The sequence below is a fragment of the Trichechus manatus genome, unplaced genomic scaffold (genome assembly GCF_000243295.1).
Source record: "Trichechus manatus latirostris isolate Lorelei unplaced genomic scaffold, TriManLat1.0 scaffold00048, whole genome shotgun sequence".
Lineage (NCBI taxonomy): Eukaryota > Metazoa > Chordata > Mammalia > Sirenia > Trichechidae > Trichechus > Trichechus manatus.
Window position 1 is genome coordinate 2,986,428 of NW_004443984.1, and position 22,608 is coordinate 3,009,035.

General features: G+C 42.6%; 1 protein-coding gene across 2 annotated transcripts in view; it reads right to left on the reverse strand.

The window, feature by feature from the left end:
• The window catches only part of ARID1A (AT-rich interaction domain 1A), a 70,155-nt gene that overhangs the window by 30,469 nt on the left and 17,078 nt on the right, over window positions 1-22,608 (reverse strand). For both annotated transcript variants that reach the window (XM_004377074.2, XM_023732083.1), the window contains exons 2-4: window positions 13,338-13,550; window positions 11,174-11,626; window positions 9,979-10,095 (exon numbers count right to left, since the gene is read on the reverse strand). In XM_004377074.2, coding sequence (XP_004377131.1) covers window positions 9,979-10,095; window positions 11,174-11,626; window positions 13,338-13,550 — 783 coding nt within the window. The remainder of the gene's footprint in view (window positions 1-9,978; window positions 10,096-11,173; window positions 11,627-13,337; window positions 13,551-22,608) is intronic.

The window sequence follows — 22,608 nt, forward strand, 5'->3', positions numbered from 1 at the left end:
TCCGAGTGCTGCCAGCCAGTCTTCAGTAATGCTGAATGACCCCAGGAGCTAACACAGTAGAAATAATGCTCAGTTAATTGCTTTTCAGACTGAGGTTGTTATAAAGAAAACAAAAGGTTCTAGCAAGAGGAATCTGTGTGAGACACACAGGCAGGAAGCAGAGCTGAGCCACCAGCGACTAGAATAGAAACAGGAAACAGCCCAGGAACAAGCATACAGTAATCTGCTGCAAGCAGCACAGGCTCCAGCAGGCACCAGGCAGTATCAGGGCTGAAGCAACGCGACTAAGATGAAGAAGCGGATTGGCCAGCCCTGCCAGAGAACCAGCTTTCTAGAGAGGGGACGTTACATCCAGCTGCTCTGAGCAGTCTGGGCAGATATGACTTGCTGAGGGTGGGGGGACCTGTGCACCTGGACTATAATTCAAGAAGAGCAGACACATGGTCAAATATAAAAAGAGCAGGTCACCAACCTCAGAACAGCCTAGCTTCTCTGGGTACCAAAATTGCTGTGGTATTTCTGTTATCCCTTTAAAAATAAATCATCAACAACCTAGGTAAGAACGGTTGTTGGCCCTCTTTCCTTCTACCTACCACGAAATGGGACAAAAAGGAGCAGAAACAATGAAAGATTGAAATTCTTCAAGCATTCCAGTTTTTTTTAAGCGTTGAGAGGATTTCTGTCTCTTCCTCAATAAGCCAAGACAACAAAAAGGTGGCCCTTAAGCTCAGATATACCATACCACTTGGCGTTGAGTCAATTCCAACTCATGGTAATCCCATGTGTATCAGAGGAGAACTGTGCTCCATAGGGTTTTCAATGGCTTATCTCTCAAGAAGTAGATCACCAGATCTTTCTTCTGAGGTGCCTCAGGGTGGACTCAAACTTCCAGCCTTTCAGTTAGCACCTGAGTGTGTTAACCAAGTCTGCACCACCCAGGGTTTCCCAAACTCAGATAGGCAGGGCTAGTCAACATAGATTTACTGAAAATCGGGCTGTATTGGGCACAAAACAGGTGTCAGATACAGGTCTTAAGCAGAGGTATCATCAAAATGCTATAGCAACATGAAGGAATTGCTGGGTTTTGAAGCCAAGTAGAAGCTTACTAAGCACTTAAAAAAAAAAAAAAATTTTTTTTTAAGTGGGAACATCTTACACAAAAGGACGATGGCAGGAAAGACAAAGTTGTGAGGAGTTTAAGGCACAGCTAAGTGGCTAGAAATGAGGCTGCAGAGATATGCTGGGGGTAGCAGATGGTCCTGAAAGGGGTCTAGACTGTAGGCAAGGGGAGCCAGGGCCCCCAAACCACCCACTATATAACTAGTAGAGGACTCCCACTTCCATCTCCTATACTCAAGAGATTATTTAAATTTACTAGACACAGTAAAATGTATTATATTCTAAAGTCCCAGATTGATATTTTGTTTGAAAATTTTATTCTCAGCTCTGTCTTTAAATCTGTGCTTCTCAATCATTACACATGAGCCACCTGGTGATCTTATTAACATGCAAAGTTGGATTCAATAGACCTGGGATGGGGCCTGAGAATCTTCAATTCTACCATCTCCCAGGTGATTTCCACGTTGCTGAACCACAGACCACACTTTGAGTAGCAAGGGTCTAACTACAATCAATGTTAACATAAACCAGAACACTGGGTTCTAAGAAAGGTACATACAGAACAGGGCTTATTCCCATCCAGCACAAGGGGGGACCAAATAACCAAACTCTAGTCAACTATCCACTATTCTAGCTGACTCCCTAGTTGGCTAATTCTTCCAGCAGTCAGGTCCTAAAGGTGTGGCCATCTGCCCACCAACCCCCACCCCACAGCTGCCCTCTTCACAACTTATCTGTGCTTCCATCATAAGAACATCTGGAAAAGCAAAGATGAAAAGGAAATCCATGTATACGCCTTCCTTTAGGACAAACCTAGTCAGTAGCAAAGAGTTGAAGGTTTTGGCTAAAAATGAAGAAAGAATCAGACCGTGATTGCTTTTCCTCTTCTGGGTGGGAAGCTAGAGCAAATATTTCATTTGATCAGAGAGAGCTTCCTTCAGATCTTGGTTTTGACCCTTAGTTTCTTCATATGTCAAACTGGAGTAGGTACTCAGTACATTCAAATTCCTGCCCTTTCAGGACAATTACTGTTATCTGTATGCAGCTCCTTGCCTGGCTTTTCCTCTGCCCTCTAATATTCAGATTCTACAGGAACAACATAGCTCCTTCACATTTCCCCTTTCCAGACCACTGTAACCCAAGCTCTCAGAGTCTGAGAACATAGCAGAAGTAAAACATGAGTGCTAACAGATACTATGTAAAGTGAAACCTAAAGGCAATCTCCCCTACATTTAGAAAGAATGGCTCACAAACACAAGTGATAAAAGAGTATCTATGGATAATTTAACAGACATTAAAAATCCTAATCCTGTTCTCCACCTCACTTCCAGCATCAATAACCTCCACTCCTATCTAACAAGGGGAAACAAGTATGGTCTCAATCTTTAACAGCAGCCAAGCAATATAAGTGAATCTTGCTTCCTTTCTCTCACAATTCCTGAAAGATGTACCTGTTTATATCCTCCTAATATTCCACCAGGTGCTCCTTGGAAACTCTATGGGGCAGTTCTACTCTGTCCTATAGGGTAGCTATGAGTCGGAATCGACTTGATGGTAATGGGTTTGGTTGTTGTTGTTTTTTTTTGTATATATACTCTGCCAGAATCTTTACCCTTCCCTCTTCTGTCTGCCTTATACAAATGTTGGTCTTGCAATGAAGCTGAGGAATTTGGGCTGACTGAGCTCACCTCTTGTTCTTTTTGGGGACTTTCAAGGGTGCTCTTTACCCAGTCTTTACACCTTTCCCTTAAGCCCTCAGCAATGAGGCTCTCTCCCCATCACTCCTCTAAAAAGGATTCCAATAATCTGCTTTGTGACAAACCCAAATGCCTGTTTTCCTTGAAATATAAATTTGATGGGGACCATCTTCCCTCCTCCCTTGGCTCCCAGAAATTTGACAATTTTGGTCTTCGTCCAATCTCTCCAGCTCTCTGTTGGCTGCTTCTACCTGATAACTACAGACATCGTCCAGGGCTCCACCTGGCTCCTCTTCTCATACTCCGGGATCTGGAAGGCCTACTTCATTCCAAGGTTTAATTAACTGTTGTTGTTAGTTGTTGTGGAGTTGATTCTGACTCATGGCGACCCCGTGTGTGCCGAGTAGAACTGCTCCACAGAGTTCTCATGGCTGTGACCTTTTGGAAGCAGATCGCCAGGGCCGTCTTCTGCGGTGCCTAGTGTGGGTTCGAACTGCCAACTTTTCAGCTAGTAGTCAGCAATTAACCATTTGAACCACCCAGGGACTGCAACTATAAACTACAAACAGGCAAATTTTCAAACTCTACCCAGATTCAGCCTTATCCAAGTTTTAATCAGCTATCTCCAACTAGTAACCAGGCATTACTTTTTTGGTCATCTCACCAAATCATATTCCACAAAATAAAAATGGGACTTAAAGTTCTCCTCAAAAATGAGTCTTCTCTATTAACTTTTCTTTTTCTGTCAAGGGAATCTCTCTCTCTTTTTTTTCCCCTAGTCACCCAACATTAACTCTTCCACCCAGTAGAATCTACTTATTCTCAGTTCTATAGATTCTTTCCTGCATGTCTTACATCTGGGACCAGGTGGCTATGCAACTGAGATAGAAAGGGGTAGACCTCCACACTTCTTGCCAGGATTATTTCAACAGTTTAACTTGTCCCCTTGCTTCCAGACCTCCCCCTTTTCAAACTGTACTACACATCAAAAATGGATTATTTTTTGCAAAGCTTAGCTTTATCATGTTATTGCCCTGATTACATATCTGCAGGCCTGTAATATTAGATCCATTCTTAGCCCATCGGACCACAACCCAATCAATCTAGCTTCCCTTCTCATCACTCCCCACTTCAAGAAGCTTGATCCTGACCAGTCCTCAAATATCATCTATACTTCACCTCATCCCCACCAACCTCTGCTCAGGTTGGACTTTCCTTTTCCAATCATCCAAATACATCCACATCTAGTTCATAATGAACTTCTTCCATGATGTCTTCCTTCAATTATTTAAACATAAATGGATCACTAACTCCACCAAACTCTGACAGCAGTCATTATACTCAGGCACACATTCTTCTGTTTTGTTTATCTACTACTTTACTAATGGAACCCTGGTGGTGTGCTGGTAAAGAGCTTGGCTGCTAACCAAAAGGTCGGCAGTTCGAATTCACCAGGCACCCCTTGGAAATCCTATGGGGCAGTTCTACTCAGTCCTATAGAGTCACTAAGAGTTGAAATCGACTCGACAGCATGAGGTTTGGTTTTGGGTTTTATTTTACTAATGGAGTCCCTGGGTGGTACAAATGATTTATGCACTCCACTGCTAACTGAAAGGTTGAAGGTTTCAGTCCACCCATAGGTACATCAGAAGAAAGACCTGATGTTCTATTTCCAAAAAATCAGTCACTGAAAACCCTATGGAGCACAGTTCTACTCTGACACATGGGGTCGTCATGAGGTGGAATCAGCTCAATAGCAACTGGTTATTTTGCTAACGCAACAGAGAAGAAGCCAAGATAGTAGCAACCATGTCACATTCAGAATCATGGATTAAGAGTTCAAATGATTTCAAAAGTCACTGAAGTGGTGACAGCTGCACAACATGATGAACACAGTCAAATGTCATTGAATTGTACATGTAAAAAACGTTTAAATGTTCAACTGGCAAATGTTTTGTTATAAATATTTTTACCACTATTAAAAAAAAAAAGTAATCGAAGCCCAACCCTTGTCCAATGCCTATTTGCCTTTCATAACACCATAGAAAAAGTGTGCCAGGTTTTAGTCTAGGGACAGGGAACTTACCTACATTAAAAAAAAAAAAAATCTGCATCCTCCAAGATCATAAAAGAACTTGTATATCATGCTTGGACTTAAACTTATAGGCAACAGGTAGCCAGGGGTTTTACAGCAGTAATGTAACTTAGCCAGATTTATTTTTTTAAGATAATCACTCTGGTGATTATGACGAGGACTTGGAAGGAAAAGAAACAGAGAAGTCAGGAGTCTGTGGCATGACACCACAAAAAAGGCAATGGGGAAGGATGGGGAAACCAGATTCAAAAGCCATTTCTGAGGTAGACTAGGATTTGGTGACCAACTGGGTGTGGCCTGGTGACAGAAAGGACCCAGTGATGAGCACCATGGAGCAGAGGCAAGCTCCCAGGATGGGATGGGCAGGGTAAAGCCTGCCCTAACCCAGGAGTAAACTGCTGCTCTTTCCACCATTTTCATCCCATAGCCTTCCTTTCAGATCATCAAGAGACAAATGATAGTGTAAGTCACCACTATTATTCAAGTTACCACTGTGGCTTCCTAGTCTAGTAATTCCCCCCCACCCCACCCCCCATTCCCTTTTCAAAGGACCATCTAGTTCAGTGCTTTTCCAACTGTGGTCTACAAACTGAGTGAGAGGCTGTTAGGAATGCAATTTTTGGGGCCTCACCCCAGACATACTGAACCAGAATCTCTGGGGTAGGGCTCAATAATCTGTGTTTCCATTAATCTCCAGGAGATTCTTAATGCATGCTAAAGCGTGAAAACTGATCTAGCTAACTTCTCCAGATTAGGGCTTTCAATCTTATATCCATTTTCCACCATTGGTAGGAAATGCTATCCCAGCTATCCTTTCAAGACCAAAATGTAAATTTATAAATGAGCTTCAGTAAGAAAAATTTGGTAAGCATTGTTCTAGGGAAACCACCTACACTTGGACGAATCACTTAAATAGAAACTTTTAAAGACATGACTCCAAGGCATTCTCAAAAATGACTATAATCAGAAGTCAGATAACAATTCTTCACATAGGAATTCTTTAAAGATTTTGCCCTAAAATGAGGAAAATCAAAGACTTTAATGAAACGCCTAGAGATTCATTCCCTCATCCCTTACAAGAACCTTTTTAACATAAAGAGAAGTGTTAGCTGTTTTAAAAGATAGAGGCCACTGCTAGAAAACACAAATAAAATAATTCATCCTCTAAAACAGGATTCGGGCCTTCCCACAGCAGTCTGGCAGTGGAAATAACAATCTGGTAATATGGTCAAGCTGTCCCCTGCCAGACATACACTTACTGAATAAGCAATGTACTGGATACCGAACAGGATCATTTGTTCAACAAGTTGGAGCTCCACTATATGCCAGGCACTGGGTGGTGTAAATGGTTAACGTGCTCGGCTGCCAACCAAAAGGTCGGCAGTTCAAGTCCACCCAGAGGTGACTCAGAAGAAAGGCCTGGCAATCCAAAAAAAAATCAGTCATTGAAAGCCCTATGGCGTAGTTTTACTCTCACATACACGAGGTCTTCATAAGTTGGAATCAGTTCTATAGCAACTGGTCAAAGATGGCGACGAATAAGACAGAGCAATTCTGCCCTCACAGCGCTTGCATCAAATAATTTAAATTACACTTGAGATAAGCACTGACAAGTGGTACCTGGCAGTCTAGAGCAGTGGATCACTACCTGGGCTGTAAATTAGAATCACCCGGAACAGCTTCTAACAATACCAATGCCCAAGCCCAACCCACATCAAACAAATGAGAACTCTGTGAACCATGGGCACTGGTTGTCAAAGACCATTCTCTCTTCAGATAATTCTAACATGCAGCCAACATTAAGAACCACTGGTGTTGGCCATAACATGATAAGTGTTGGAGCAAAGAGGACAACACTCCTCCAGGAATGGAAGAGACCCAAGTAAACAGAAGCAGAGGTATTAGCAAGAGGCGCTGGCAAGAGGGAGCCAAGAAATCTCAAATACAGGACAGTGCTTCTCTGGGTACAAGGAAGCGGGGAGTGATCCTAGAGGACTGCACAAGGTGCTTTTACTGGTGTCAGCAAGATTTGGTTTCTAAAGATGGGTACTCATGTAACTTTTCTGTATGTCTTAAATATTGCTTTTTTTTTTTTTTTTAAGTAAAATAAAAACTGCCTTTAGTCAGTGAAGGCATCATAGAATTTACTTAAGCTGAGTCTCAAAACTTTATTAAGAAAGGAGTTTTCCCAGGAAACAACCTTTAAGACGTAATCTCAAAGAAGAACAGGAGTGAGGGGGAAAAGTGCATTAGGCAAAGGGAAGTGCAGGTACAAAGATCTAGATGCAGAAAGACCATGGGACCTCCGGGAAACAGAGAAAGCCAAGAGCAAAAAGGGATGAAGATGGAGTAGAGGTTATCAAAGTGCCGTCCCTGGTCTAGCAGCATCAGCATCATCAACAAACTTGTTAGAATGCAAATTCTCAGGCTTCACTTCAGATCTACTGAATCAGAAACTTGGAGGGGGGAAGAATCTGTGCTTCTGATGCCTAGATAATATTAAAGATTTTAGATTTTATCCCAAGATTAATGAAAAAATAATGGAGAGGTTTTTAAATAGGGGGATAACATGACTGAGATAATAGCAGATAAAATGATTTGGCACTAAAAAAAAAAACAAAAACTTGCTGTCAATCTGATTCCAACACATGGAGACCCCATAGCATTAATAGCTGAGTAAAACTCTTCAAAATCTAATTTTTTTTAAAATAATCAGGATCAGAAACCATACTGAGTCTTTAAATCAAGGGCCACAATCATAATGCCTCTAGGGTCAAACAGATAAGGTGAGTGAGTGAAGTGGGTGATGTTGAAAACTGAAGTGGCTACCCTCCAGTCAGCCCAGCATTTGCTCTGGCGCTAAACACAAACAGGTGGCCCCATAAGCCTGTGCTGAGTGACAGAATGCACCAGCAAACCTAGGGATCGTTCATATAGTTGCTAAAGAACGGAGAGTTCCTTGTACGGAACTTGACTTTTCATTTCTTCCGATGAGACTGTTTCCAGCCTGGCTAGGCAAATTTGGCATCAAACCAAAATTTCAAAGAATAACTACTTTTTGTTTCTCGGTGCAAGTAGCAGAGGGATAAAAAGCTATTCAACCAACAAGATGCCAATAACCCACCCAGCTCACCTCCCACATGGAGTTTCTACCACAGAGCAAATGATCCATTTGGATGAATCTCTAGTAGAAACCTGAACTTGGGAATGCTCCTTGTGATAGGCTTCTGAGGAACAACCCTCCCCTGGGCCTAAGAGGCTGCCAACACTTTCACTTCAGTAGGTCAAATCAGAAGCTCTTGGATTCAATAGTACAAGGCTTCCAACTCTCAGCCCTTAGAACACATGCAGGGTATTTGTACACAAGCTTTCTCAGGGCTGAAAAATACCAAATACAGTATTTTTGAAAGGTCACCATGAGCAAGCAGAAACTTTTTGAAGGGGAGCAAACTACAGCATGGCAAAAGTCCACTGATTTGAGTCCTTGCCACAGTAGTACCTCACCCAGATTTAGTCATAGACCCTAGATGATGAGGGAGTAGTTACACATTTCTGACTGAATCAGGTTAAAAAGCACATTCCAGAGAAGTTCAGGATGCAGAAAAAGATTGCAACAGACATTAATGAGAAGGGAACAAAGAGTGATTGCTTTATTCAGACACTCCCTTCCCCCAATTCTTCAGTTGAGAAAGTCAAGTCAACACCGTCTCAGAAGTCCCATCTGACAGTGGCTACTCATCCTGGCTTGGGAAGCCTGAATGTCATTCACATGCTGAAAGACCTAGCAGACCTTGCGCTAAGGTTATGTCTCAAGAGATCTTCAAGGGAAGCCATGGAGGCTTCAAGATGGAGAGAGGATTCACATCTTTTGCCTACTCCTTAAAGATTCAGAGACCATTTTCTCCCAAGTCAGAATAACTGAAGAGGTAGGCTTCAAACCCAAGCAGAGCCACAATTTCAAGACTCTTATCCGGGCATGTGTGGCAGAATTTCTACCTCCTAACTGAAGCAGGATTTGTAATGGAGAGTTTGCTACCTATTGTCTTATTAGATTTCAGGGCTGCCTATTTTATTCCAATTTCTAGAAGATCAACTTTCAGAGGTTGAGTGACTCACCCACAGGTAGTGGCAGAGCTAAAACTAAGGATAAATGTTCCCAGAACTAGCCTACGATTAAATAGTTGGTGTAGGGGTGTCTTTCAGGTATCAAGCACTGTCCCTATGCCCTCTGAGAAGGTGATGATAATAGCTGACATTTATGGAGTGCCTACAGTGTATCAACGCTCTCTCTATAGTAACCTATTTAATGTTAATAACTACTCCATTAAGTGAGTACTATCAGGTCCACTTTACAGATGTGAAAAACAAGGCACAGAGAGATTAAGTAACTTGCCCCAGGTTACCAAGTTAGTGGCAGAGTTGCGATGCAGACCCAGGACTCTGGCTCTAGAGTCCAAGCTCTTAATTACCTGACTATACTACCTCTCAGGATATGATCGGATTATGCCATAAACACTAATCAAGCACCTGGGCACCAAGCACTATACTAAACAAAAGCACCTATTCACATAAAACAACAACCAGAAAAACCACTTTTATTCCACCCATGTGCAACGTGACAATGCATGCTGAATGCACCCCAGATCCTACCTCCTCGCTAAACACCGAGCCCAAAACCTACAAATTAAGCCCTCAAGAGTAAGGTCAAGAAACGGAGATTTCTCTCAACTTAGATGGAGAGCAGACAGTGCTTCCTACATTCCCTTCTTTTCTGCTCTTCACTTAGGTTCATGCCTAAGAGCCCAAGATTAAAATAATAAACTCTAAACAGAGATCAAATCTCTTCCCGGGGCAGGCAGCCAGAACAGACATTCTACAAGGATCAGCCTATGAATGAAGAGGCTAGAAGATATACCCTTTCTTCCTTTACAGAATTTTGAACCCGGATTTAAGGAATAGCTCATTGTTCATTTAGCTCAATACCACTACAAAACCCAACCAGAAACTGGTTTTCTCTGGTTTCCTCTCTGTCTCCACTGCCTTTTAGAGGGCAGCAGGAATACTCACAGGTAAGCTCGAAGGTCTTGACTGAAGGCTCAAGTTCATATCTTCTTGCCCTCCCTTACTGGAGGTCATTGAGGGGACTGAGGATGCCTGAGACCCAAATGAATCTTGAGATAACTCCTATAACAAGAAAAACAAACACTGTGAAGGCCTAGTATTGATAAACCAGGCAAGTTTACTTCATGGTGAATGGGCTATGGGACTCTCTCACACAGAAGAAGCTGGGTGTGAGAGGTTGCTCAATTGCGAACAACAGTATCTGAAGGCAGAAAATTCCAAGCTATGGCTCTTAAGTCAAGAATGTCAACGGTGAATGCAAGACTCTGATGGCATGGTCGCTCATTTATCGCCACAAAGAGAGCTATTCCTTGGAGTTAAAATCTAAAGTCTGGCTAACTATAAGCTTTACCTATCAACGAATGAGACGAATTAATTTAAAACAAAAACAGCCCGCACCAGAACTTCCACATCAAAATGAGCACTGCTTCCTTCAAAGACATTGCCTTGGGATAAGATACTTATTTCAGTAACACCACCAATGCACAAAATCTTTAGTGGACCTGTCATCACTCGGTCATTTCTCCTCTTTTTGCTCTTTGAAGAATAAAGTCCAAATTGCTATTTTTAGGCTTCATCACCTATCTTGTTCACCAGACAGGGCTCCAAATGAATTTTAGCTATTTCCCAAAATCAAATCCACCCTCAAAAAAGAAAGATTTGCCACCACAGAGAATAGTCTAAAAAATGTGATGTGGGCCCTGATTCCAACTGAAATCCAAATGAAAGAGTCCAAAATATTTTATGCAATAACAGCATGGAATGGCAGTTGGAATGAATGTACGGTACAACTTGTCAAAGTGACTGTTTTGAAAAAGACCACACTCACTTGGATGCTCAAGTTCTGATATGCTGGTTTAAAAAAAAAAAAAAAGTCCCATTATCTTTAATTTCTTATCTGTCTATGCAACTTTCCATTGTCGTATTTCTTCATCAGTAAGGAGAACTACAGGTCTTTATGCAGTTAGGAAGCTTATGCCTTTATTAGTTCAATCAATCCAGTTAGCATGTTTACCCAGAGTTTAACTGGTTTTTAAGCGCACATTAGAGAACTAATTTGTATGGCAAAGTTCTTATGACACCAACCTCCAAGCTGTCTGTGGTCACAAGTAGGGAAGGGCAAGAGGTAGGGGCATCTTACCTGTGGTGGAGGGAAGCGCTGCTGGGAATAGGCAGTTTGTTGTGACTGCTGAGACTGGGGCTGAGGGTATGTAGCCTGCTGGGAGAGCGTCGAGGATGCTGGCTGCGGAGGTTGCTGCTGCTGGTAGGGAGACTGTGTCTGTGGCTGCGAGTAGGGGGGCTGGCTCTGGGGGTGCTGCTGTGTCGTGGACTGCTGGGAGGGGTATGGAGTTGGGGACTGCTGATGCGGAGGCTGGGATGGCTGTTGGGAGTATGGAGGCTGAGAAGACGAGAGCTGTGGTGGCTGAGACTGCGGCTGCTGCTGATATGAAGGTTGGGCATGAGGGGTCTGGGATGGTGGCTGCTGGGAGTAGGGTTGCTGCTGCTGCTGGGGGTGAGGACTTTGCTGGTTGTAATATGGAGTCTGGCCCTGCTGACCATACCCGCTGGGGCCTTGTTGTCCATAAGGAGGAATCTGTAGGAAAGGAAAGGATACTTTTAGCACCGGCAGTCTGGGATGAAGACAGGTAAAGTATTCTTGTCAGAAGCTATGCCCTGAGGATGAGTATCGAGAGCAGGCAAGCCAAGCCTCACATTTAGAGGGCCCAGGGTTTCTCTACCATCCCTGTCTAAAATGAGCCAGGAAGGACAGCCAAGCTGGGTTACTAGTTGGTTTATTTACAAGTGGACTGCATTCATCCAGTGAAAATGTACACTACTTAATATGTGGGCAATTTATAAGAGTTCAGCGTAGCTGTTTTTACCAATGAGCCTACTCTTTTTATCATGGCCTAGACTGTTTTTGCAAGCACTAGGAATCTTATCCTAACCACAATGAACAGTCAGTAGCAACCTGGCTCAGCCAACTGAAAACCCAAGGTTTAGTAATAGAGACAGCACGCAAATCACTAAGCTACCTTGGTTCTTTCTTTAATTTAGTCTTCATTCAAAAAATATCTGAGGGCCTACTTGCTTACTTTGTAGCTGGCACTATTCTAGGCAGCGGGGATACATTTGGTAATTAGGGGAAAAAAATGACAGTACCACATTTTATTTAAGAGCCTACTGAGCTTTAGAGTCTTAGAAGTTAGGTTTTATATTCTGTCATCATTTTCAGTATAAGTGTGACTCAAATATTAATGGTACAAAATGCTATCAAAACAAAAAATAACAATAAAAAGGTAATGGTATGTGAATTCCTGATACATGCTACAACATGGATGAACCTTAAAAACATTATGCTGAGTGAAATAAGTCAGTCACAAAAGGACAAATACTTCATGATTCCACTTAAATGAAATATCTGCAATAGGCAAGTGATGGAACCAAAGCTTACTAGTGGCTACCAGAGTGGGTGGGAGGGAAGGGCAAAGGCTCAATGCTTAGGGGACACTGAGCTTCTGTTAAGGGTGATGGTATAATTTAGAAATGGGTAAGGGTGATGGTTGCACAATGTGATGAACATAATGTCACTGAACTGTACATGGTAAGAGTGTTGAAATGTCAAATGGTTGGTATATATATATTTACCACACACACACACAAAAAAAAGTTTAAAAAAAAAAAAAAGATGGATGGATGGATGGCCAGACAAAAGGAGATGAGAAATCTTAATATTTGTAACAGCAATATTAGCATCTCTACTGCTCAACCTTCCCTTTTTCATCTGCTGCCAGTCTCTCCTTTTAAACAATCATTTTGAACCAGTCAGCTGATTATGTCGAAGGCCTTGAGAAACATAAAGGGGCTTGTCTATCCCCAGGGCACATGGTATTAGTGGTTTCCTTGATAGTAGCGATGGATAGACACTCAGTGGAATTTAGAGCTTTGTGCATGTCAACTGAAATTTCATCACCTTTAATATTCAAGACTGTGAGAATATAAGAAGGATAGAACTTTCATCCCCCTTCCTTCAGAAATCATCACCCAGTGGGCATAATGGTCCAGTCAGGTCAAGAGGAAAAGACAGATATGTACAGCCTGTGGCCAGGGAGCAGTTTTCCTTGAAACACATACGGGATGGTACCCATAATCTTGGCCTTGTTAGTAGCACGCTGTAACTAACTGAGCCAACTGGCCTGTGAGCCTGTCAAGAGGCTTGGGAGGTAAGCATGTTTTGATTCTATGGCTCACAGACCAGATCCTGGACAGCAACAAGGGTTAGGGTAATCAGAGTCACCATCTACCTGTTGTGCATAAGAGAGGCTGCCCATGGTACCCTGCGCCCGGGCCTGCATGGTCATCGGATACCGCTGTGGGGTCTGGGACCCATATGGCTGCCCTGGGTACCCATGTCCTTGCTGCGGTCCTGTCGGAGGTCCCTGTTGTTGCGAGTATGGATTAGTCCCACCATATGGCTGAGGTCTCATCTTGCCCATCTGATCCATTGGACTGGATGGCTACAAAATAAAGAGCATTTCATTAACCTGAAACATTCTGATGGCCTCTGGCCATAGGAAATCACAACCCAAGCATACAGACTTTTGGAGTTACTATGAAAAAGTAATGGTATACACTCAGTAACCTTTGAGTAAGTCACTTAACTCTCCTCAGAACCTTGATTTTGTCGTATGTAAAATGAAAATACCACCTGTTTGTGAAAGCATCTTGTAAGCTAAAAAGTACTGCTAAGTGTGTGCTAGTACTTGAGATCCAAGGGACAGGACAAGTGCAGGGCAATTAATATAGTATGAACTCCATGGTGTAGAAAATCAAAATAAAGGCCCTTCAGTTGGAAGAGATTGGTGCTGCTATTCACTATTACCTTGCTCAGCAACACCAAAACTGATGCTTCAATACTATGGCTTGGAATTCAAATACACCAGTGTCCAGATGTTTCTATTCTTCCAATAGTCAAAAATTGTCCTTGTACATCCGTAGCCCGTATGCACTATGGCACAAGCAGTTAAATTTATTCTTCCTTCCAAATGAGCAATGTGGCTAAGTTACTGTTGTTGAGGGAGATGCAACTTGGAATTTGGAGCTTTGTGCATCTCAACTAAAAAGTGCATTTCCTTTAATATTCAAGAGTTTGAGGATACAAGGAGGATAGAGCTTTTGTTTCTTAAAGAACAAGAAGGTATAGAGGTATAACACAGCACCAGTTATGAAAGCTCAAAGTTCAAGTTCAAAGTTATTTGGCTACACACATAGCTTTCGTTCCAACTCTTTGAGGGGCAACAGGTTCAACCACCTCAGTCACTTTTTGGCATGCCTTTGCCCTATTAGAGGAGCCTTGGTGGAGCAGTGGTTAAAGTACTCAACTGCTAGCTGAAAGGTCAGTGGTCTGAATCCACCAGCCACTCTGCAGGAGAAAGATGTGGCAGTCTACTTTGGTAAGATTTATAGCCTTGGAAACCCTATGGGGCAGTTCTACTCGACTCGACAGCAGTGGGTTAAGTTGCCCTACTGGAGTTGCAAAGCACAGACCAGCACATACCTTCCTCTGCCAGAGATACTCATCTCTATCTATTGGGTATGGGGGATTTTCTCTAAGCACCTTAAATAGATACACCTATGTTGGAGAACAGGGCTGGGCCTAATAGAAAACTTGAAAATTGAATCTTACTTAAAGGCGGGGGTGGGAGGGACTATTGTTGTGGGCCTCGATATCATTAACTCCCAAATGAAAGAGTTCAGTGGTTCTCAAACTTTAGCATACATCAGAATCACCTGGAGGGCTTGTTAAAACATCGACTGCTGGGATCCACCACCAGAGTCTCTGGCTCAGTAGATTCAGGTGAGGCCTAGGACTGCATTTCTAACAGGCCCAGGTGATGCTGATGCTGCTGGTCCAGGGAACACACTTTAAGAACCACTGGTCTAGATTATTCCTAGGGTCCCTTCTAGTTGTTATTCTATAACTAATAAATAAATTATTCAATAATTCAAGATGTGTAAGATCTTTTAAAAACAACAACAACAACAAAAAACTTCCAAAATAAGGGAGAGGAGGAGGCATTTGAACAACTGGGTGCCTGTTTATGTTTTTTTTTTTTTTTTTTGCAGAATACTATCTAAATGTTTTATAACAGAGGAAGCAAAGCCATCATGGAGGAAAATGGATAAGACAATAAGCTACAGAGACTGTTCTAAGTATCAAAAGAAAAAAGCTGGAGAAGTACTCTTTTAGGCTATGGCTAAAATCTCAGGTAAAAAGGTTAATAGTGATGATGTGAGTACCCCCCTAAGTTTCTAAACTATACCGAATCCTAGTAAACTACATCCCAAATCACTACTACATGTCAGTGTTATTAAAGTGCTGTTTAAAACGAACTAAACAATTCTTGCCCAAGCCCTGCCTCTGTACCAGAGCTCCAATAATGTTCTCAATCATAATTTTGGAGCTACATGGATTCTTTTGGGACTATTTCCAAAGTTCAAATTTAACACAATTGACTTGAAAGATTAGATAGGAACCTGAGGGGGTACTTAATTTATGTTAATGGGGGAGGAACAACTCAGAAAAGGAGGGTGAGAATGGTTGCACAACTCATAGAAAGTAATCAGTGTCACTAAATAGTACATGTAGAAGCTGTTGAATTGGTATGTTTTGCTGTATATATTCTCAACAACAACAAAATTAAAAAAAAATTAACTACTGGGTTGTTGTTGTTGTTAGGTGCTGTCCAGTCGCTTCCATCTCACAGCAACCCTGTGTACAACAGAACAAAACACTGCCAAGTCCTGCGCCATCCTAACAATCATTGCTATGTTTGATCCCATTGTTGCAGCCACTGTGTCAATCTATCTCATTGAGGGTCTTCCTCTTTTTTGCTGACCCTCTACCAAGCACGATGTCCTTCTCTAGGAACTGGTACCTCCTGATAACATGTCCAAAGTACATGAGATAAAGTCTCACCACCCTCACCTCTCACTGGACTAGTAACAAACAGCATGTAGTCTTTCTCAGACATACCTGGCAACAGACCCAAAATATCATCATTCTCACCTATCATGCCTCATATCACACCACAGTCCTCACTCTCACCTTATCCCAGACTGCAGCTACTACCTATGTGGTCACCAGGTGAAGAGACTACATTTGCTGGACAGAGACCAACCAGCCTGCTCTGGGTGTCTCTGTCAGTTGAGGTCTCCCCTCACACATGAGGGGCAGTCATTGCTATGGTTACTATGGAGCTTCTACAGCAGATCGGAATTTTCTGTGAAATTTCACAAACGCCCGGCCCCTCCCTAGAGACTCCAATTTAGTAGGTTTGGAAGGGCTTTGCCCCCAACCCTTAAGATCCTTGGATAATTCTGATGTATAGTACTAGCTGAGAGCCAGTGGTCTAGAAATCCACTGTTCAGTAAAATTTTCTGTAATACGTGGCTATCAATTGCTTAAAATATGGCCAATGCAACTAAGGAACTGAATCAAAATTTTATATAACCATGTGTGCAGTTCTACAGCAACATCCCAAATCACTCTTACCAGTCCCTGCCCAACAACAGATCCAAACTTCCTACCTACTACATCCTGTACAATATCACATAGAAAAGAGCAAAGAGTGTTATTTGATAGACTTGGGTTCAAATCCTAACTCCCTCACTCTCTGACCTTGAACACATCAACTCTTCATCTAAAATGCACATAACACACTTAGCACAGTGTTTGGTATTTAAAGGTTCGATAAATAGTAGCTGTTATCAATAATGACAAATAGTGCCTCTGCCTAGTTCCCAAAGCTCTCCACAGTATGGTCCAGTTTTACACATTTTTCAGTCCCACTCCATGGTTCCCCAGATACTGTACATGCCCAGCTCTATGCATTGGTACCCTGCTCTGCCATCCTGTCCACAATGGTTTCTACTAACAGAACTCAAGCCTTCAACATGAAGCCACTTCCCAATTCTTCAGCATCTTCTGATCCCTCACATTTCTAATGTCCTACTATAAATTTAGTCAGAATCATAAGGTTTAGCACTTAATTATGGTTAATTATTCCAGCTAACTGATTGTATCTCTCAAGCAGGGCTTCAAATCGGTTTGAACCCCTGCTGAGAATTTGTTTTTCCAACCTAGATATACTGAATCAGAATCTACAGTTTAACAAGATCCCCAGGTGATTCTTATGTATAATAAATTTTGAGACCTGCTGCTCTACTAGTGGGTCTCAGAATTGGTCCCTAACCAGCAGCATCAGCATTATCTGGGAACTTGTTAGAAATGCAAATTCTCAGCAGGGTTTAGAACTAGAATGAACCAGTTTGAAACCCTGCTCTCAAGACTAAGTTCTGGATAGTCAGAGATAAGAGTATTTTATCTTTAAAGTCACCCCCAAATACCCAAGTGCAGAGCTGGGGCTCAATAAATTTTCAAGTGCCAGGCTGCCCTGATACAGAAAGAAGGTGGGGAGACTATAGGGAGAAAGCCCAGTTCAAGCCATCTAGTCACTGGGCTAGGGGCACACCCAAATCCACAAGACAGGTAATAACTCTGGGGAAGAAAAAACAACTTAGATTAAACTGAGAGAAGAGGGGAGGGTTAGAGTAAACAGCCGAGGGAGATCAAGCACACTCTCAAAACAACCTTATGTGCCAACCTATACCAGAGAGGACTTCAAAATTGCATGTTGTTGTTGTCATGCGCTGTTGAGTTTATTTCAACTCACAGCAAACCCTATAGGACAGAGTAGAACTGCCCCATAAGGTTTCCTAGGCTGTAATCTTTAGGGGAGCAGATCGCCAGGTCTTTTCTCCCGAGGAGCAGCTGGTGGGTTCAAACCGCAAACCTCTCAGCTAGCAGCACCGTTAACCACTACGCCATCAGGGCTCTTTTCAAAATTGCATAACCATTCACAAACAGACTGCTTAAATGCCAAAGGCAAGTCAGAAACATCAGGGGGCCTACACTCCCAGCTGAGGACAGCTACTTACATGGAGACTAGTTAATAAAGGGTTCAAGGAGTCTTCTATCTCAACTTTGGGAAATCTTTGCAGATGAAAAAATAAACGTTTGAGTCCAAGAAATTCTTATTCTAGAGGTAAAATTCAGACATTTCTCTTTCCTGGTCATCAGATTTCTGACCCCCTTTCCTCACCAAAAGAATCTAATCAACAGAATATGCAATTTAGCAAACTAAAGTATAAACCCCGCTGCTGTCGAGTCGATTCCAACTCACAGTGTACTAAAATACGTTCAGTTCAAACAATCAGATTATTCTGGCCTCATGTCAAAGATAAACACCTGCTCATTTCCGAAGGGGAGGTGGGCAAGGGTCTAACTCACACTTGTGACACTTAAAACCATTGTGAAAGATTTATGATTTGCAGTTATAGATGAAACGCCATCTTCCAATTTCTCATAACAGAAAAAGGGCCTTAAATCTTCACTAATCAGTTTTATTGGAAAGTAGCAATTTCAGACCAGAAAAATCCCTACTATATGCAAAATAAAAAAGCCAGTATCAGCAGTCTGCAGGCACCAAGGAAGGAGGAGGGGATGGAAAACACCAAATCAGAGATTCCTGACTATAGGAAAGACAGAGAGGAAATCCTTTCAATAGGAAACCACAGGAGTAGATTACTCTGATTACACTTCAAAAAAGCAAAGGCTCTGCGACAGAGACACATAATTCAGAGGAAAATGCTGCCCCCTTTATTAGGGAAGTCGGGGGCCCCCTGCTATATACCCTCCTACATTCATAAAAAATAAAAATGAAAAAGGAGGGAAAGAGCCATAAGAAAACTTCCATCTCCATCCACCACTTATCTCCTTCCAGATCACTGGCCGTGTTATTAACTGCCTGCCAAATGAAATGCATCAAAAGATGAAGTTTAGGGGCATCAAAGGCAAGGATGCCTAGCAGGCTTGTCCTTCCGAATACATTCAGAACAAACAGCTTTCAGACTAACCACTTGCATAGAGTGTCCCCCTGCTCCAAGCAAATGCAACTTCAGATCCCTCCAGATCGGCTGCCTAATAGAATCCCTTACAACTTACTGCACCTAGGAAAACCATAACGATCCTCAAGGGGTTACAGACTAAACTTAAAGGTGGAGCTGGGCTAAACGTGATATAACCAAAAGCAACCAGCTTTGTGAAACTCACAGGTTAAGTACAGCTGCAAACTCTCTAACTTTTGACCATGACTTATAGAGAAAAGGCCAGAGAAGATGGGGCCAATAACTCAAACTTCCGAGAAGAGAGAGATGCCATTCACCAAAATGCACCACACAACATGCTGCAGTGGCACCAGGAAAGAGAAGCCTCATAATCTTCTAAAATAAAAGCCCAACTGAGGAAAGCTCCAGGCTTCAGTCCCAATTCAAAGATGCTAAAAGGAAGTGACCAGGCAGCAACCCTAAGGAGCCAGATTTGGTACCCAACAGTGTGAAGGACTAAACAAGAATAAGAGAGGGGTGGGCTGGGGCTGCAGAAAAGGTGCCCATCATAAAGGAGAGTCTTGACCACCACTTGTTCTGTCATCCTAAATGCCAACTGGTTGGGTTTGTATAAACTTACAGCTATAACCTAGGATTCTAGACATTTAAATATTATTTCTTACATCCTGTGCTTTCAATTTACTCCTGGCCAGATTTGTTGTATGACTTTTAATAATAACAATTAAAAAAAGCATCCCTGGCTCTTTAACCGAAAGAACCCCCTAATTGATTCCCACAGTAATTAACCTGCATTTTACCTCAGAGAGAGGTAGTTAAGGAAGTCGGCACTGCTATTTATAACTCATCTCAAATTGAGGGCAGACTGCCTAAAATCTAACACATCCCAGCTGTACTCCTGTTTGAACTGGGGCCAAGGGAATTTTTTAAAGCAATCTTGGCACCGAATGAATGACACCAACAGTATGAGAGCGCGAGTGGTTGTGTTGTGGTGACGTAGCATTGGAGGTGGAATGGGAGAGGGGGGCCAGTGTACTGTGATCCCTCGCGTGCATGCCTGCTGCTTGCCGAGTCCCAGTACAGTAAGCTGGGAACCGCCCACTGAGAGCCAAACACAGGAAAAGACTTTTCCTGTGGAACGCCTTGAAGTGAGAAACACATGGCTAATCTGCATAACGCGAAGCCACACCGCCCCTGCCAGGAAGGTTAGCGCTCGTAATCTCTGGCCATGAAGCTGGCTGCCTGGGAGGACTTGGACTGGCGCCTGATAACCCAGAAAGAGCCGAGAGAACAGATGGGTAAGGACCCCGGCAGAAAACAGCCCCAGGTCACATGACTTGCCACATGGCCCCGCCAGCACAAACTATTGTCTGGCTGCAGAGCTCCAATAAAAAGACACTCGGCCTCCGCTTCCTGTGATTCCAGGGACAGGCAGCAGCTGTTGATTCAGTTCCCGTTTGGGACCCTCCCCTGTTGAGGAGCACTCCAGACAGGGACAAATATAAAAGTTAGGGCCTCTCGCAACCAAAAAGCTTTCAGTTTTCTGCAAGCTCCACATGGCTCAACTCAGATCTTAGGATGGACAGAGGAGAACATCCATAAAAAGAACCACCCTTTGTACCCTGGTACATGTGGGTTGACCAACATAATCATTCCCAATGTATCTCCCCGCCACCGGCCCGATTCACATCCCCAGCTACACAGACATCTGCATCTAATGCTCCCTCATTCCTTCTCACTCCTCTAGTACTTCATGGCTTTGAAGACTGGTCAAGGACCCCTATCCCAACTGACGAGAAACGACTCAGAAATTTCCCTGCTTTAGGTCTATCCCCATACCTGGCCTCCTAAAATAAGATTTCCTTCATTTCAAACAGTGGGGAAACATTACTATTTATGTGACCTAGGACAGTAAGAAAATCCTAACCTCCTATTTGGCTTCACCAGAGACATCATTAAAGACTTTCTGAAGCTAAATACATGACAGAAAAATAAAAATCTCTCATCAAATATACCAACACCTGACCCACTCAGCTTATGATTCTTATCATTCATAACCTGGGTATCACACTCCAGTTTTCTACTTCCCAAGAGATGGAAAACAATTCCTTTATTTTAGTCCAAGTTCATACAAGTTCTAGTTTGCAACTACCACCCCCAAAGAAATAGTTTTTTTTTTTTTTTTAATTCTTTCAAACTTCCATAAGTTTCCAAGTTAAATAAAATTTAAAAATCCAAAGTTGATGAAAAGTTCTATCTAGCCGATTCTGTCTACAAAAACCATTCTAGAAGATCAGGGCATGTTCTCCTTTGCAGACTAAGAGGGAGCCCATTTCAAAGACATCACCTGAACCACCAGTCTGACTAAACCCTCAGGAGGGGCTGCAACCAAACATCAGACTCAGGACCTTCGAACCCACACTCTGTGTCTCACAAGACAAGACAAAACACCTCGCTCTCTCTCTGGCTCAGAGACATTTAGACTACCATGCCCCATCCTTCCAGACCAGAAGATCACAGAAAACACTAAGGGTAGAGACCAAAATGGGAAGAGTCATCGACTCACAGATTATGAGAGCCAACTGTAATAACCACCTCACAGCTGTCCACCCAAAAGAGGCATGCCAGAAAAACCACAACCAGGTGTCTGGTATTTCTTCATTTCTTCTTGGGTTCCAGACAGAGCCTTTCAAATAAAGCAGCTAGAGCACTAATGAATTCTCTAGCAAATGATAAAGTTCTTCTCATCCAGTGCATTTTCATTAGCGATCTTTCACAGGGAAAACGCTCCTCCCAAAATGATAAAGATCACTTTTTTGGAAGACAAACTTAGCTAACAGATTTTCCCAATTTCCAAAGGATTACAAAAGCCTCTAAGGAAACCAAACTTCTTTAAAAAGAATTCCTCTTCAAGTACTGGGTAAAACCAGGGGTTATAAAAACAATAGTAAGGGCCCAAGAAGAATAAACAAATTAAAAAGGTAGGAACTGAAATGCCGTTTGATAAAATTAAACATTCCCTTCTTTACAACTTTTAATCTCAAGAGTAGAGCAGCAGTAGGATGTGGTGGAAAAAGCAGAATACCTAGGTTCCGATCCCAATTCTATGACCAACTACCTGGGGGAGCCAGCAAGGCAATTGCACCTCAAATCTCATCAACTACACAATCCAATCCTGACCTCCAGATTCTGAATCAGCAGACTGGGATGGAGCCAGGAATCTGTGTTTTTAATCTCCTCAGGCGATTCTCGTGTCCAGTTTGGGAGCATTTGGGCTACATGGCTTCCTTCCAACGCTACTCCCATCTCCAGCACACAGAGATTCTAGAAGTCAGATTCAGATGAGTACGTCCAGTTTCCTAAGGCAAACACAATGGTCTAAAGAGGGTGGTGCCTGGCCGATAGAGAAAAACCAGGAATGTACTTCGGATTCCTAAACGAATAACATTCTCAGTCAAAGCCAAGCTTTCCCGAATTCCTATACCTGGTCTCTGATTTACTTGTTCTCTTAAGCACATCACTAACATACTATATGCTTTTACTTACCTTGTTTACTGTCTGTATCCTAGATTAGAATATAAACTCCAAGGGGGTGGGGTGGGGTGGGGT